Source organism: Anomaloglossus baeobatrachus, chromosome 12 (genome assembly GCF_048569485.1).
Source record: "Anomaloglossus baeobatrachus isolate aAnoBae1 chromosome 12, aAnoBae1.hap1, whole genome shotgun sequence".
NCBI classification, from domain to species: Eukaryota; Metazoa; Chordata; class Amphibia; order Anura; family Aromobatidae; genus Anomaloglossus; species Anomaloglossus baeobatrachus.
Genome location: NC_134364.1, coordinates 72767278 through 72785851, shown reverse-complemented (window position 1 = coordinate 72785851; position 18574 = coordinate 72767278). Strand labels below are relative to the sequence as shown.

Sequence of the window (18574 nt, the reverse complement as noted above, 5' to 3'; positions counted from 1 at the left end):
CAGTCAGCTTCAGGCTTGTCACACAGGCCTGACCTCCACTCTCCACTACTCTGAACTGATCTCTCAGCTTAACTGCTGCTTTTCCCGCCCCGGGCTGTCTAGACTCCTGGGTGGGCGTGTTCCAACCGCCTCGTCACGCCCACTGGTGTGTCTATCTGTCCCTAAGGGGGGAGGGGGGAGTGACTAGGGTTTACTGGTCGGCTGTGTGTTTCCTAATGAGGGAAGGTGTTATGCAGGGGCCTATTTGTGACTACCTGGTTTGGCCAGGGCATCACATATACTAGATGAGAGAGAGTACACTGGAATCTTCCAGTCAAGAGGCACTGACTGCTTCCAGCCCAGATGCCCTATACTGGAGAAACGCACAACTTGAGATACCATACTCTGACTTCTTCCAGTCAAGTGGTGCTGCATTCCACGTGGGCTTGTCATCTGTGCTAGAATACGTCAGTGCGAAGCCATTATCCTCGCTCTGCTTCCCATACATCATGTGATATGCTGCATTATTTGGTAAGCATGTGACTTGTCATTTGCAGTTTTTGATGAGAGGGAGGCCCTCTATTTGAACAAATTACCTATAGGTATTAAAACCATTGCTACACTTACCGAAGAAAAAACAAAAAGCCAGCACGAAATGTGCACTTTAGCACTAACAATTCCAAACTGTACTTATAAAAATTTTGAGATTTTTGGCAAAAAATTGCAATTTCTTGAGCTGCCTCGCCACGTCACGGCAAATCTCATTTGAGGCAGTCCTACACTAAAATATTTTTATACAATGTGCCATACGGCCTCACATATGAATAGTAGAACTGCTCTCAGCAGCACTCACCTGGTCTATTTCAATCCCGTACCCATGACTGAGTCATGGCTGTGGGCGGGACAGGTCCAAGCAAATGCTGCATGAAGTAAATAGCCTGTGGACAAGGCCTGATGACTTAATGTGAACAGTCACCAACCGCCAAACTCTAAACTGTCCCGCCCACAGCCATGACTCTATATGCACACAGAACCAATAGCAGTTCTGGGTGCATATTGCTAATCCCTGCCGAACCGTCCCAGCATCTAGTAGCATAGATAAAAGATCTTTAGAAAAGGTATTTCTAAGGATCGCAGATGATACACTAATTAGGCCAGCGATTAGTCGCATTGGCGTTACTTCCCTTGGCTAATCAGCCCTCTTAGCATGTAAACACGCCCCTGTGGGCGTGTTAACATGCTAATGAATGCGCAGCGTCAGAGTCACGGTCGATCACAACTCTGCTGCCATCGCATCCAACACTATGAAGCCGGGTGTACGTGTCCAGGCTTCAAACTCATGTAGTGCGTGTGAACGAAAGTCCAGGATAATTTGGTGCCTGTCCTGAAAAAGTGGTGCCAGTTCAAAAAAAGTTGAATAAACACACCCTTCATCTACTGCTGGGTTATTTTTAGTTTTTTTTCTTTTATCTGTACAGCAGTGCAGATTCATCCACGCATGTTCTGGTTCCTATACATTTACTAATCATAAGAGACACAGAGTTTCAATTTGCACTGCAGACCATGAACCATGCCACTATGGCCAATACCCAACCCACTGTATGAAATCTTTTGGTTCCTTGCCCCTTCCTCCAGTTTCTCAGCGCTGACCAGATTAAGGACAACCTGGTCACAGATCTTCCCCTGGACATCTCTGCAGGGTCTCCAGTTTGAAGCAAATGTTTCCGCAGACTGGTTGGGAAACAAACCTAACTAGCAAAGAGATGTACGAAGGAAATATTCCCAATGAGATAGGACTACAACTGGTTTCCGTTTCTCAACTACTGGTCTACCATTCAGCATGTGCCTCCAGAATACCTCTACACAGCCAGCCTGTCCCCTAGTGATGTGTCGGTCGCGAACGATCCAACACAAAGATCCGGCTCCCTGCAGTGACTGACAGGAGCCGGATCACCAAAGTGAGCCACTAAAATCGCTAAACGGCTCTTTTCGCCGCTGAAACCCCGCCCACCTGCATCTAAACCCCGCCCACTCCACGATCTAATTGGTCCCTTGTAAGTGGGCTGGGTTTAGCTGCGAGTGGGCATGGTTTCAATGCGTCACTATAATCCTAAATATGTGTTCACCTTGGGGTGAACACATATTTAATAAGGAGCCGAGAACGATCCTAATGAGCCGGCTCTTTTTGGTGAGCGGAGCCATGGGAACCGGTTCACCAAAAAGAGCCGGACTGCCCATCACTACTGTCACCCCCCCCTCCCCCATCCCCAACACAAACCGTATTCCAGAGTTCTCTTTCCCTGCAGCTGCTTAGGTTGCTTTCACACATCCGGTTTTTGCAGTACAGCTCAATCCGGCTCAAAAACCTATGCAACAGATGCGTTGGAAGAAACGGATCTGTTGCATAAGCTTTTCCATGCGGCCCGTCCGTTTTTTATGACTGATGCGGCTTGATACTGACCATGCGCATTGAATAAAAACGCATCCGGCGGCCGGATGCGTTTTTTGCCACAGGACGCTCATCCGGCGTCCATAGGCTTGCATTGTAAATTGCGCCGCATCCAGCGCAATGCGTTTTTTTGCCGCACAAAAAAAAAAAACGTGCCAGGCAACTTTCCATCCAGCCGCCGTATGGGCTAAATATGCCGCATCCGGCAAAAACCGGACGCAACGCAAGGCCATGCGGCACAATACGGCTCTAATGCAAATCTATGCGGAAAAAACGGTTGCGTTTTTTTCTGCAAAGCGCCGTATTGTGCCGCTCAGCAAAAAACGGATGTGTGAAAGCAGCCCAAGCAATAAACTAGCTCCCCCCAAGTGCATCCTCACACCACCAGCAATCAACAATTACCCATTTATCCTCAGAACATACTGTTGTAAGGTATTCCACAGTTCTCTATGTGCCTCTAGGGTCTTACAATACTACAAAGCATTTCAGTTTCCCCATGTGCGGCCTGCCTCCAGTGCACCTCCACATCACTATGCTGCCACTGTAGCCCCAAGGCCTTACCCCAGTGTGAATGTCCCCCAGTGCACCCCTAGCATTCAGCTATTCACCACGTGGGGTAATGTCCAAGCTGGATTTCTGCAGAAGGCTGCAAAAGTTGGCCATTTTCACCAGTACACTGCCACATGAGTAAGATTTCACTTTTGCATGTCTCTTCGATGCACACACACCCAGCATTCTGATTCCCAGTCACCTCCAGTGTACCCACATAGCAATACCAACTGGCACTATTTTCCCCCAGTGCACCCCCAAACTCCTCTCCACCTGTGCAGACATTTCCCGCCGCTCTGCCACAGTCACGTGACTGGACTGTATCACGTGACTCTGGAACGCTTCACATGGTGACATGACGACCGGAGCGACGAAACTCTATACCGGGCTGCCGGGTGGGGTGGAGGGGTTGTGAAATATCAGCCCAGTGCACCCCGGACCCTTCCGCTGCAGCCGGTGCCATCCTGTCCGCTCTCCGCCCTGCGTACGGCACAGGTACTTCCTGCACCGGAAGTTGTGTTGCAGCACGGACGGATTTTATAGCTGCACAGGAAACCGCTGTAATAATCGTTCCGGCCAGCAGCGGTGCAGTGTGCATTGTGTCTGTAGGAGCACGGAGACCTGATGGAGGCTGATTTACTGGACACACTGGAGGCTCTGGGGTGAGTGGAGCGGCAGTGCTGTGTATACGGCGGCAGGAGGCCGAGCTCTGACTACTGTTATTACAGGTTACATACTGAGGAGAATGGGCTCTGTGCACACGGTGCGTTGTGTGACAAATCTGCACCAAAATCCGCATGCCTATCCTGCAGCCAGCAAAGTCTATGAGATGTCTGAAGTGCTGTGCGCACAGTGCTTTTTTTTTCTTGCATATTTGGTGCAGAAAAGAATCAGTATGTGTACTGTTGGTGTGGATTTCTCTGCGTTTTTAGCCCTGCCACCCATTGACTTCATTAAGAAAAATGCATACATTTTTTAATGCATTTTCTGCCAGAAGGTGCAGATTTCATGCAGAAACTTTCTGCACCAAATACTCAATGTGCGCACATAGCCATAGGCCTCATGCGCACGATGCATTTTTTTGCCACGTTTTCCAGGTGCATTTCCTTCCCCAGCAAAGTCTATGAGATTTCATTTTTGCTGTCCCAACGTTGCAGCTTTTTTTGGCTGCATCTTTGTGGTGACCATAAGGCCTTGTGCGCACTAGACGGAATTTCCTGCGGATTACCCGCGGATTAGCTGCATGTTTCACTGCAGAAAATGTTCATAACATCTCTGCAGTGATTCACCAGCAAATCCTATGGGAAAAAGAATGCTGTGCGGAGTGCGCACTAGGCGGATTTTGACAGCTGCATGTTTTGCTGCGGGATTCCCGCAGCAAAAACAATTGCATGTCACTTCTGTTCCGCAGGTAGCTGCGGGACTGGCTACTGGGGGAATCTCCAGTAATATCGGGCCTGGCCGTGGTTACCTGCACTGAACTCCGGAGCTGTCACCTGAGCTCCGGAGATCAACCCAGCCTGAACTAAACTCCAATCACCAGGGAATCAATCACTTGGCGCTCGCAGTTTAGTCTATGCTGCAATCGCTGGGGAATCAATCACTCGGCGCTCGCAGTTTAGTCTAGGCTGCACTCCGGAGCTCAGGTGAGAGCTCCAGAGTTCAGTGCAGGTAACCACGGCCAGGCTTGGTATTACTGGAGATTCCTCCAGTAGCCAGTCCGACGCTAACTGCAGCATTTCCGCACCCAATCCGCAACAAATCCGCACGAAATCCACAGCAAAACGCAACAATGCGGATTTGGATGCGGATTTCGGTGCAGTATTTTCCCGCAGGTACGGAAATCTTACTGAGTCTCCGGAATTTTCTTAAGAAAATTCCTTTTTCTAGTGCGCACAGGACCTAAAACTGCAGCATGTCAATTCTTTTTGCATTTGGTCCCTGCATTTCTCACTAGTGATAGGAGGACTGGCATATAAATCCCCCCTTGTCACGGGGGATTGATCCCTGGTATCTAGCCGGATGCCGGTCTCTATATAAAGTCTATAGGGACCAGAATCCGGCGCAAAGGAGTAGGTGCAAGCATTTCATACTTATCACGGCTATCACACTGCTCCTGCGGCCACTCATTCACTTCCCAGGTCGTTCATTGCCTTCATTGAATATGCACCGCCTTCCCCACCTACCGGCATCTGTGACTGGTTGCTGTCACAAGCACCCCCAAGCTGTGTGATAGCCTTTCTGACACTTCCAGTCACAGATGCAGGAGGGTGGGTCTACATCAAACAGTAAAATAAATAAACAAGATTGGTGTAGGGTCCCCCCATATTATATACCAGCACAGATAAAGCCTACGGCTACAGGCTGCAGCCTCCAGCCCTGCGCTTCTATTGGCTGTGTATCAAACTAAGAGGAACCGCATGCGGCTTTTTTTTCTTTTAATTAATTATTTAAATAATTAAAAAAAAACAAAACAGCGTGCGGTCTTCCCCAATTTTGATACCCAACAAGATAAAGCCTGACAGCTGGGGGCTGGTATTCTCAGGCTGGGGAAACCCATGCTTATTGGGCTCACCAGCCTCAAAAAAGCAGCCTGCAGCTGCCCAGAATTGCTGCATCCATTAGATGTGACAGTCCCAGCACTTTACCTGGCTCTTCCCGATTGCCCTGGTACGGTGACAATCGGGGCAATAAGGAGTTAATGGCAGCCCACAGCTGCCCCTAAGACCTATATTAGTAATGGGCGGTATCTATGAGAGCCCCCCCATTACTAATCCTGTAAGTGAAAAGAAATAAACACAAACACTAAAAACATCCTTTATTTGCAATAAAAGGCAAAAGAAACACCCTCTTTCACCACTTGATTAACTCCCAAAATATCCCTGCAGATGAGATGTAATCCATATGAGATCTCAGTATGATTCTAGCTCTGCTACATCTAAAGTCACGGCGCGTGATCATGGAACATGACTGCTCACTGTGAGGTTCAGGCAAAGACTGAGTGAGCTGCGTGATTTACTATGATGTCACTCAGCTTAGCCGCGGCCACAGCTGGAGCTTCCCACGGCCCTCCAACTTTGACCACAGGTAACCTGACCCTAGGGTTCCTCAATGAACTCCCTCAAGTCACCTGAGATCAAGTTACTTGCGGTCACAGGTGGAGGGCAATGGGAACCTCCAGCTGTGGCTTCGTCTAACCTGAGTGGTCAGTGGGAATTGCTTCATCAGGACGGCCTATGAGCAGTTTTCACTTATGATGTATCTGCTGTCTTCCCCACACGTCCCTGCTTCTCCATTGCTGGGATCATGTGGTGCAGGGATGGGGATTTGGTCTCCCCTTCTATAAGTTGGTGGCTCCTATTTATCTAGTGGACAGATACTAAATCTGTGTTGCTAGAATATCATGATAAATACAATTGAGCTTTCCCGTTATCATTTTGGTCGCCGTTTACCAGGCAGAGAACCGTTATCATTCCGGACTGCTGAATTCTAACACTACAGAAGAGGATAAATTAGGAATTCATGCGGATAGATTTCATTTCCAAACTGTTACTCAGTATATAAACGATTTCTGCACTTTTTGTAGTGATATTTTCTTTTTTTTGTGTCCCTCTAGGTACCAGGGTCCTCTATTGGAGGAGGATGCTCTGGGTCCAGCCCTAGAAAGTGGTTTGTCATCTTCTGAGTATTTTCAGCTCCTGAACTGGCTCACATCACAGATACAATTACTAGGTCACCTAGAAGAAAGTGTAAGCTCTGATGGTGAGTGACAGCCGCACCGTTTAGTCTCACTTTCCCCAATCACTGACGCAACGTTATTTCCCATCAAGCTCATGTAAAACCCAATGTCCGGGTGTATACAGTATGTATATAAATATGTGGACATTCTGTTGCAGAATTTTCTGCTAATGTGCTATACAAATAAATGGGCTTTTTAAAAAAAGCAGCTTTCAAAATGCCCATTTTGTTGCATATTTGTTGCTTTTTTCTGTGTTCTTTGCCTACAGTACACGATTAATACAACAAAAGGCTTATGGCACATTTTGAAGTGTAAATGTGGCCCTGCAATACCATGAGAGCAAAGGCTCACTACCTACTCCATTCATCATTTGAAACAAAGAGGAAAAGGAGTTTTACAGAATAAGTATAAAAAACTTTATTGATATAAGATGTTAAAACCAATGCCAATACATAAGTGCAATAGTGTGATTACAATAAAAACTGCAAACACATGACAACAAATAAGGGGAGATGGGCTGAGCTCAAACCAGTGCTGGAAAGTGCGCTACTTCTGCACTCCCAAAATATGTCCTCCCAGCTATTGGAACAGCCAAATGGCAAAACAGTAAATCCCAGCGGGAGGAGGGGAGGGCGGGGAGCTCTATATTTACCATATGGATGTTCTTGGGGGTTTCCTCCTACCTCCTGCTTCCTCCAGCGCTGTTACTTTGGATGTTCTTGGGGGTTTCCTCCTACCTCCTGCTTGCTCCAGCGCTGTTACTTTGGATGTTCTTGGGGGTTTCCTCCTACCTCCTGCTTGCTCCAGCGCTGTTACTTTGGATGTTCTTGGGGGTTTCCTCCTACCTCCTGCTTCCTCCAGCGCTGTTACTTTGGATGTTCTTGGGGGTTTCCTCCTACCTCCTGCTTCCTCCAGCGCTGTTACTTTGAATGTTCTTGGGGGTTTCCTCCTACCTCCTGCTTGCTCCAGCGCTGTTACTTTGGATGTTCTTGGGGGTTTCCTCCTACCTCCTGCTTGCTCCAGCGCTGTTACTTTGGATGTTCTTGGGGGTTTCCTCCTACCTCCTGCTTGCTCCAGCGCTGTTACTTTGGATGTTCTTGGGGGTTTCCTCCTACCTCCTGCTTCCTCCAGCGCTGTTACTTTGGATGTTCTTGGGGGTTTCCTCCTACCTCCTGCTTCCTCCAGCGCTGTTACTTTGGATGTTCTTGGGGGTTTCCTCCTACCTCCTGCTTGCTCCAGCGCTGTTACTTTGGATGTTCTTGGGGGTTTCCTCCTACCTCCTAGTTGCTCCAGCGCTGTTACTTTGGATGTTCTTGGGGGTTTCCTCCTACCTCCTGCTTGCTCCAGCACTGTTACTTTGACTGGTAAATATAGACCTCCCGCTGGGATTTACTCTTTTGCCATTTGGCTGTTCCAATAGCTGGGAGGACATATTTTGGGAGTGCAGAGGTAGCGCACTTTCCAGCACTGGTTTGAGCTCAGCCCATCTCCCCTTATTTGTTGTCATGTGTTTGCAGTTTTTATTGTAATCACACTATTGCACTTATGTATTGGCATTGGTTTTAACACCTTATATCAATAAAGTTTTTTATGCTCATCCTGTAAAACTCCTTTTCTTTGTCGCTCCATTGGGAGACCCAGACAATTGGGTGTATAGCTTCTGCCTCCGGAGGCCACACAAAGTATTACACTTTAAAAGTGTAACCCCTCCCCTCTGCCTATACACCCTCCCGTGGATCACGGGCTCCTCAGTTTTATGCTTTGTGTGGAAGGAGGCACACATCCACTCATGCATTCTCATTTTAGTTATATCGGTTGGAAGAAAAGAGGGCCCCCGGCATGTTCCCTTCTCACCCACTACGTCGGCGGTGCTGTTTAAGGTTGAGGTACCCTTTGCGGGTACAAAGGCCGGAGCCTCATGCCGTTTCCTTCACCATCCCCTAGCGGCTCTGGGAGAAGTGGGATCCTGAGCGGTCATCCATTTACTGGGACCGTGCTCCCTCCGCAGCCCCTGTGGGAATCTGCCGGACAGGAGTCTATTCATCGTCAGGGACCGGGCCCTGCATCTATAAGGTACTCTGTGTCCCCATGGGGACTGTGCATGGAGCGCCTTTTTCCCGGACGCTGCAGCAGCTGCTGATTTGTGAAGACCGGCGGACTTCCGCGCCGACCGCGCCTGCTTGTCGGCCGCGGTCTTAAATTTAGTCCCCGGCTTCATCGCGGCCTAGTAGCAAAACTCCCGCCCCCGGGCCTGTCTGTCAGGGGTAAGGGCGGGACTGCCGACCTGACGTCGGATGTGAGGGCCGGAGCATCCTGTATGTTTCCTCCCCCCTCACTGATCACTGTGGGGACCAGAGATTCCCGCACTTTCCTAGCGCCGCCCACGGCTCCACTCCTCCCCTGAGAGCTCCGGCAGCCATTTTTCTGCCATTCTGCCGGTGGAGGATTATCAGGGAAGAGCTCTGCAGCTCTGGGAGACCTAAGGCAGGGAATCTGGAGGACACACACTCCGCTTTTTAGCGGTCGGTAAGCCACACCAGTCACCCGGTGCTGGTCCCCCTAGGGTGCCGGAATAGATACGTATTCTATATATATATTTCTGTTCGGCCGGGCTGTATACCCTTTCCCATATACCCTCAGTGATCACTCTCCTAGGAGACAACAGCATGTCGTCCACAAGGAGCAAGGGCGCTAAGGCACAGGGTTTTTTTGCGACCTGTACCTCTTGTGGGGCTATGTTACCTGCGGGTTCCACCTACCCTCACTGTGAGCAATGCTCGACCCCTGTTTCGCTTGCTCAGCCGGAGCCTCGGTCACTAGTGGGCCCCTCGGCTCAGGTAGACCCCCCCCCTGCTGCCCCTGTCCAGGCGGCAGGGACAGAGTTTGCAGTTTTTGCTGAGAAACTCTGAGTCACTTTCACAATCCATGGCTCAGTCTATGGACAAATGGTCTGCCAAGCTGCTAGAAGCCTTGCAGTCCAGACCGGTCCTTACACAGGTCCCGGGCCCTGTTGGATCGTCGCCTCCAGGTCCCTCTCGGTCCGCGCCGCAGCGCGCTCCCGGGGTGGGCCCTAGGTCTCACGTGGAGGACTCCTGCACGGACCACAGTCCCAGACCGGCTAAGCGGGCTCGCTGGGAATCTTCCCCGACTTCTTCACGCTGCTCGGGTTCCCAGCTTGAGGACTCTCTGGAGGACGAGGCGGACATCGCAGCTCAAGGCTCTGACCCTGACGTTGCCCTCAATCTTGATACACCTGAAGGGGACGCCTTAGTAAATGATCTTATCTCGTCCATCAACCAGGTGTTAGATCTATCTCCCCCGCCGCCACCTGTAGAGGAGTCGACTTCTCAGCAAGAGAAACACCAGTTTCGGTTCCCTAAACGTACACGGAGTGCGTTTTTCGATCACTCTAACTTCAGAGATGCTGTCCAGAAGCCCAGAGCGGTTCCGGACAAGCGCTTTACTAAGCGCCTTACTGACACACGTTACCCCTTCCCCTCTGATGTAGTTAAGGGTTGGGCTCAATGTCCCAAGGTGGATCCTCCAGTCTCTAGATTGGCGGCTAGATCTGTGGTATCGGTTGCAGATGGCTCATCGCTAAAAGATGCCACTGACAGGCAGATAGAGCTCCTGGTGAAGTCCATCTATGAGGCCACGGGCGTGTCTTTTGCCCCGGCTTTTGCAGCCGTGTGGGCACTCCAAGCTATCTCAGCTTGTCTGGCTGAGATTAATGCGGTCACACGTAATTCTGCTCCGCAGGTTGCATCTTTGACTTCTCAGGCGTCGGCTTTTTCTTCCTACGCCATGAACGCAGTCCTAGACTCTGCTAGCCGTACAGCGGTGGCATCCGCTAATTCTGTGGCAGTCCGCAGGGCCATGTGGCTGCGCGAATGGAAGGCAGACTCGGCTTCCAAGAGGTTCTTAACCGGTTTGCCGTTTTCTGGCGACCGATTGTTTGGCGAACGATTGGATGAGATTATTAAGGAATCCAAGGGAAAGGACTCCTCCTTACCCCAGTCCAAACCGAAGAGACCTCAGCAACGGAAAATACAATCGAGGTTTCGGTCCTTTCGTCCCTCCGCCAAGTCCCAATCCTCTTCGTCCAACAGGCCGGAGAAAGGCCAGAGGAACTCCTATGCGTGGCGGTCTAAGTCACGCCCCCAAAAAGCCCCCGGAGGCACTGCCTCCAAGGCGGCCTCCTCATGACTCTCGGCATCCCCGAACCGCATCCTCGGTCGGTGGCAGGCTCTCCCGCTTTTGCGACGCCTGGTGGCCACATGTTCAAGACCGATGGGTGAGAGACATTCTGTCTCACGGTTACAGGATAGAGTTCAGCTCTCGTCCTCCGACTCGTTTCTTCAGAACCTCTCCGCCCCCCGCTCGGGCCGACGCACTTTTTCAGCCAGTGGACGCTCTGAAGACAGAAGGAGTTGTGATTCCCGTTCCCCCTCAGGAACATGGTCGCGGCTTTTACTCCAACTTGTTCGTGGTGCCAAAGAAGGACGGATCATTCCGTCCCGTTCTGGACCTCAAACTACTCAACAGACATGTGAGCACCAGACGGTTTCGGATGGAATCTCTCCGCTCGGTCATCGCATCGATGTCACAAGGAGACTTCCTAGCATCAATTGACATCAAGGATGCTTATCTCCATGTGCCGATCGCACCCGAACATCAACGCTTCTTGCGTTTCGCCATCGGGGACGAACACCTTCAGTTCGTGGCATTGCCTTTCGGCCTGGCGACAGCCCCACGGGTTTTCACCAAAGTCATGGCATCCGTTGTGGCGGTCCTACACTCTCAGGGCCACTCGGTGATTCCCGACTTAGACGATCTCCTAGTCAGGGCACCTTCTCGGGTAGCGTGTCAACACAGCCTTACCGTCGCTCTGGCGACTCTCCAGCGGTTCGGGTGGATCATCAACTTCCCAAAATCCAAGTTGACACCGACCCAATCACTGACTTACATCGGGATGGAGTTTCATACACAGTCAGCGGTAGTCAAGCTACCGCTGGACAAACAGCTTTCTCTGCAGGCAGGGGTGCAATCTCTTCTTCGGGGTCAGTCACACCCCTTGAGGCGCCTCATGCACTTCCTGGGGAAGATGGTGGCAGCGATGGAGGCAGTGCCCTTCGCGCAATTCCATCTGCGCCCACTCCAATGGGACATTCTCCGCAAATGGGACAGGAGGTCGACTTCCCTCGACAGGAACGTCTCTCTTTCCCTTGCAACCAAGACGTCTCTTCAGTGGTGGCTTCTTCCCACTTCTCTATCGCAGGGAAAATCCTTCCTGCCCCCAACCTGGGCTGTGGTCACCACGGACGCGAGCCTGTCAGGGTGGGGAGCGGTTTTCCTCCACCACAGGGCTCAGGGATCCTGGACTCCGATAGTCTTCCCTTCAGATCAATGTTCTGGAGATAAGGGCAGTGTATCTAGCCCTATTGGCTTTCCATCGGTGGCTGGAGGGCAGGCAGATCCGTATCCAGTCGGACAACGCCACGGCCGTCGCATACATCAACCACCAGGGCGGCACGCGCAGTCGTCATGCCTTCCAGGAAGTCCGGCGGATTCTGCAGTGGGTGGAAGCCACGGCCTCCACCATCTCCGCAGTTCACATCCCGGGCGTAGAAAACTGGGAAGCAGACTTTCTCAGTCGTCAGGGCATGGACGCGGGGGAATGGTCTCTTCACCCAGACGTGTTTCGAGAGATCTGTCGCCGCTGGGGAACGCCGGACGTCGATCTCATGGCGTCACGGCACAACAACAAAGTCCCGGCATTCATGGCATGGTCTCAAGATCACAGAGCTCTGGCGGCGGACGCATTAGTTCAGGATTGGTCGCAGTTTCGACTGCCTTATGTATTTCCTCCTCTGGCGATGCTGCCCAGAGTGTTACGCAAGATCAGGTCCGACTGTCGTCGCGCCATTCTCGTCGCTCCAGATTGGCCGAGGCGGTCGTGGTACCCGGATCTGTGGCATCTCACGGTGGGTCAGCCGTGGGCGCTTCCAGACCGCCCAGACTTGCTGTCACAAGGGCCGTTTTTCCATCTGAATTCTGCGGCCCTCAACCTGACTGTGTGGCCATTGAGTCCTGGCTCCTAGCGTCTTCAGGGTTATCTCAGGATGTCATTGCCACCATGCGACAGGCCAGAAAACCAACGTCCGCCAAGATCTATTACAGGTCTTGGCGGATCTTCTTGTCCTGGTGCTCTGATAAGGGGTTTACCCCCTGGCCTTTTGCCTTACCCATTTTTCTTTCATTCCTTCAATCCGGAATGGACAAGGGTTTGTCACTCGGCTCTCTCAAGGGACAAGTATCGGCGCTCTCCGTATTTTTTCAAAAGCGCCTAGCCAGGCTTCCGCAGGTCCGCACGTTCCTGCAGGGAGTTTGCCACATAGTCCCACCTTACAAGCGCCCGCTGGAACCCTGGGACCTTAACAGGTGCTAACGGCTCTTCAGAAACCACCTTTCGAGCCGCTGCGGGATGTCTCTTTATCACGTCTTTCGCAGAAGGTGGCATTTCTAGTGGCAGTTACATCACTCTGAAGAGTGTCGGAGCTTGCAGCGCTGTCATGCAAAGCCCCCTTCCTGGTTTTTCACCAGGATAAGGTGGTTCTGCGTCCTGTCCCGGAATTTCTCCCTAAGGTGGTATCTCCTTTTCATCTCAATCAGGATATCTCCTTGCCTTCATTTTGCCCTAATCCAATTCACCAATGTGAAAAGGATTTGCACTCATTAGATCTAGTGAGAGCACTCCGGTTCTACGTGTCTCGCACGGCGCCCCTGCGCCGTTCAGATGCGCTCTTTGTCCTTGTCGCTGGCCAGCGTAAGGGTTCGCAGGCTTCCAAGTCAACCTTGGCTCGGTGGATCAAGGAACCGATTCTTGAAGCTTACAGTTCTTCGGGGCTTCCGCTTCCTTCGGGGCTGAAAGCCCATTCTACCAGAGCCGTGGGTGCGTCCTGGGCATTGCGGCACCGGGCTACGGCTCAGCAGGTGTGTCAGGCAGCTACGTGGTCTAGTCTGCACACTTTCACGAAACACTATCAGGTGCATACCTATGCTTCGTCAGACGCCAGTCTAGGTAGGCGAGTCCTTCAGGCGGCGGTTGCCCACCTGTAAGAGGGAGTCGTGTCGGCTCTTTTTATCGAGGTATTCTTTTACCCACCCATGGACTGCTTTTGGACGTCCCAATTGTCTGGGTCTCCCAATGGAGCGACAAAGAAGAAGGGAATTTTGTTTACGTACCGTAAATTCCTTTTCTTCTAGCTCCTATTGGGAGACCCAGCACCCGCCCCTGTTCCCTTCGGGCTGGTTGTTCTTTTGTGTACACATGTTGTTCTTGTTGAATTGTTCTTTTGGTTCATGGTTTTCAGTTCTCCGAACATCCTTCGGATTGAATTTACCTTAGACCAATTTATAAGTTTCCTCCTTCCTGCTTTTGCACCAAAAATGAGGAGCCCGTGATCCACGGGAGGGTGTATAGGCAGAGGGGAGCGGTTACACTTTTTAAAGTGTAATACTTTGTGTGGCCTCCGGAGGCAGAAGCTATACACCCAATTGTCTGGGTCTCCCAATAGGAGCTAGAAGAAAAGGAATTTACGGTAAGTAAACAAAATTCCCTTCTTCCTCTTTGTTTCAAAAGTACACGATAAAGTTATGGTCAAAAGGGTTTCAAAAGTACCCGAGTGTCAGGCACAGGCCAGGATTGACCTGGATCCAGCACTCTGGTAATATGAACCCCTCCCAAAAAAAAAAACCCAAGCGCGCTGTATTTTACCAGTCTCTGACATTGCTGTAGATGTATGGACTCCTTCAGGTATGACGTCATTTCAACACGCCTCTATCACATAGTGGGTCAGAGGGGGGCAAAGCCCCCCCTGCTTGATTATAGTGGAATGGAGAAAACCTTGCCAAGCTCACTAACCCAGCCGGTCATGTCCACTAACCTGAAAGAAACCCGTACATTCTAGGCTCAATTGTACCTGCTCCTGTGGCCCCTCCTATTTCCGGGGGCCACTCATTAGCCTCATGCACATTCACTGCTTTCCCCACCCATCAGCGTATGTGATTGGTTGCAGTCAGATGCTGTCATATAGGCTAGGGGCACGTCTGACTGTAACCAATCACAGACCCAGTCTTTGAGCCTATCATACAGTAAAAAATAAATTAAAAAAAATTGGCGCAGGGTCCCCCCATATTATGATACCAGCACAAATAAAGCCCATGTCTACAAGCTGCAGCCCCCAGCCGTGTGCTTATCTTGGCTGTGCATTAAAATAATAGGGACCCCATTCTGTTTCTTTATGATTTAAATAAAAAATTAGAAAAAAAAAAAACAGCGTGCGGTCCCCCCAATTTTGATATCCACCTAAGATAAAGCCCAACAGCTGGGGGGCTGGTATTCTCAGGCTGGGAGACCCAGTCTAAAAATAACATCCTGCAGCCGCCAAGGTTTGTTGCATCCATTAGATGCGACAATCCCAGCTCTTTATCCGGCTGTTCCTGATTGCCCTGGAGCGGTAGCAATCGTGTAATAAGGGGTTGATTGCAGCTCATAGCTGTGACTAAGCCCTAGATTGGTAAAGGCAGGCATCTGAGACCCCTCCCCCCATCACCAATCTGTAAGTGAAAAGAAATAAAACACAACAAAAAAATCCTTTATTTGAAATAAAGTATGAAAAGCCCCCTCTTTCACCATTTTATTAACCCCATAAACACCCCTGCAGCTCCAACGTAATCCACACAAGGTCCCACGACAGTTCAGCTCTGCTACATCTGAATCTCACAGCGAGTGTCATAGAACAAGGCTGCCCACTGTGAGCTCCAGAGAGAGAATAAATGAGCCGCGCATTCAGCGGTGACATCAGTCAGGCTATTTGCAGTCACAGATATCTGCAAGTCCGCCCATCACTAGGGTGAAAAATGAAGGCAAACCTGCTGGCTCAGTGCGTATGATCAGAACTCCCTGTACTTTCGGTCATGTGTACTTTGAAGCCAGATGTCCGTATAAACTGGTGTAGTGCACATGACCGGAAGTCTGGGGACACACTGAGCCAAAAACCAGCGGTAGTAACAGAGGTGAGAGCGACCTTGCTGCTAATGCTGGACATTCATTAGCATATTAGCGCGACCACAGGGGGCCGACTAGCCAAGGAAAGTAACGCCCTTAGGACTAGTCCAAACGCTCATTAGCATTTTATAAAGGATCTTTAGAAATACTTTTTCTAGAGATCTCTTTATCTATGTTACTAGATAGAGGGACGGTTAGGCAGGGATTAGCAATCTGCACCCAGAACTGCTTGTGGTACTGTTGCATATTACACCTGACAGGTTCCCTTTAATACTAAAGATGATACAGTGGGATACTTGCCTCCCGTCAGATTATTCTATATACAACAAGACCGCTTTCCTCACAATAATTCCTAAGGCTCTGGTGGGCCGCTCCTTTACTAAAGCCCCTATACCTAGGCAGCCATCTCATGTCCTGAGTAAGGGCTGTATGAAGGGCACATGGATTGGACCCCCGTATGGTGGTGATATGCAAGACAGTCATAATACGGCTCCTGCAAATATGAGAACATTGTGCTGATTGCAGGCAAATATCTAACTGTCCAATTTCCTATCTTAGGTGGTGATCTAGAAGGCGTTCAATTGGAAATAAGTGGTTTCTTGAAGGAGCTCTCCTGCCCTTATCCTTCCCTGGTTTCTGGAGACATTAAAGATAGATTAAAGAAGAAGGACGACTGCCTGAAACTACTGTGTGAGTACAGCGAGAAGCCGATCCAATGATCAAAGGATGAAAAAAAATTGATCATATCATCACGGCTTCAGTAATGGAGCCATGAAAGCTCGGCACACTTTACTTATTATTTTTTTTTTTTACATATAAATATATAACACAGACTTCTGTATTCCTGGCATCAAGATGATCAGAAACCCGATGATCGCGCGTGTCAGTAGCATGATGTATTGTAGGCCTTGTGTAACGCTATAACATGGGAACATATCATCATGTGATGTAAACAGAACCGAGGACATAGCTGCTTCTCACACAGCCTCCGGGCCACAACTGTTCTGTCCTGGTCAATGCTTTTCTGTGCTGATGAGATCTAAAGTAGAAGTGGCAGGTCCATAGCCAGTGTAAGTCTGTGCTCACACTCAGTGAAATGCCCGTTTTTGCTGCTTTTTCGTCCCTTTTATTTTGCATTTCTTTTTGAGTAACCTCTCCACGGAGAAAAATAGTGCCAACAACCCAAATAATTAAGACTCCATTTCTTTATCGTTCCTATGGGAGACCCAGACATTGGGTGTATAGCTTCCGCCTCCGGAGGACACACAAAGTACTACACTAAAAAGTGTAGCTCCTCCCTCTGAGCATATACACCCCCTGGATAACCAGATCTAGCCAGTTCATTGCTTTGTGTTCAGGAGGCATACATCCACACATGCATTCTCATCTGATTTTTCATTTTTGGAAAGATTTTGAAGAAAAGCGGGTCCAAGCCTGGACCCCCGGCATGTCCCTTCTCACCCCACTGTGTCGGCGGTGTTGTTAAGGTTGATTCCAAGGCTGGAGCCTTACATGCCGCGCTCCTTCACCATCCCTCGGGCTCTGGCTTGAAGTGGGAGCCAGCACGGTTCTCCATGCTTTGCAGGAGACCGGTCTCCATCCGCAGCCCTTCAGGATCCTGCTGGACGGAGCGCTCATCCCCAGGGACATGGCCCTGCGTCTCAGCAAGCTAAGTACCTGAGACGTTTATGTTCTGGGGGTCCCTGTACTTTATTATGTGGGGAGAGTGTGCTGAGTGTTTTTTTGTGACATTTCCGGCGGGTTCTCTGGCTGTCGCCTGAGAACCGCGCCGATGGTGCCTGCGTGCCGGCCGCACCGCTCAAATTTAGGCCCCGGCTTCGCCGGAGGCCTACTTTCGGTTTCACTGCCCTCGCATGTCATTCATGCAGAGGGACAGTGTGGCTCCGCCCAGCGGCCGTTCTACACAGGGGAGACACACTCCTCACTGAGTACATGTCTCCTCCCCTGTAAGTCTCTTTGGCCCTCCAGATCCCGCTCTCGGGTTGGCCCCGCCCCCTCTCCTCGCTCCGGCGCCATTTTATCAGCGTTTTCTCTGCAATCAGCACTTGCTGCAGCATCCCTGCTGAGGTGCTTGGGGGTCCGGGCTTTGGGATCTGGAGGGCACAGAACACCGCTCCAGCGGTCTGGTAAGCCACAACCTCTGGTTGTGGGCCTCTGTATATACTCTCTGGGGGTCACTCTGGCAAGAGCCCCCACTTCAGCAGCATGTCTCACACGAGGAGCAAGGCTCCAAAGCTATATTCAGTATGCACTGCATGTAAGCTCGTGCTGCCTGAACCGAGCACATATCCACATTGTGATGCCTGCTCTAACCTGACGATGCCTCAGCCTGGAATCGCCCCCCCCAGTGGTCTCTCCGGCTGCTCCGGCTCCTGTGGCTGAACCCCCAGCTTGGGTAGAATCCTTCTCTAGGTCAATCTCCCAGTCTTTTGCCTACTCCATGGGACAGCTGTCCCGGACTTTGCTGAACATGCATCAGCCCCCTTCACAGGGTGCCTCTGCTGCTAGGGCTCTCTCAGCGGAGCTCACAGAGGATTCATCATCTGGTCCCAGACCCCGTCCTCCTAAAAGGAGACGCAGGGCTCCCTCTCCTTCCTCGTCCCGCGGCTCTGTTTCAGAAGCTGACTCGCCGGACGAGGAGGATGCCTTTACTGGGGGCTCGGAGGCTACCTCCATGTGCCCCATTGATCTGTCCGAAAGTGACGCAGATGTTAGTGATTTGATTGCGTCCATTAATTCTGTACTGGATCTCAATCCGCCAGTATCA

General features: G+C 50.7%; 1 protein-coding gene across 1 annotated transcript in view; it reads left to right on the top strand.

Annotated features, from left to right (window-relative positions):
- The first annotated feature begins 3504 nt into the window (after positions 1-3504).
- Positions 3505-18574, top strand: part of FAM98B (family with sequence similarity 98 member B) — a 49507-nt gene continuing 34437 nt past the window's right edge. Inside the window, exons 1-3 of the mRNA XM_075331096.1 lie at positions 3505-3639; positions 6594-6739; positions 16345-16476. Of these exons, the coding sequence (XP_075187211.1) occupies positions 3602-3639; positions 6594-6739; positions 16345-16476 (316 nt within the window). The 5' untranslated portion in view covers positions 3505-3601. The remainder of the gene's footprint in view (positions 3640-6593; positions 6740-16344; positions 16477-18574) is intronic.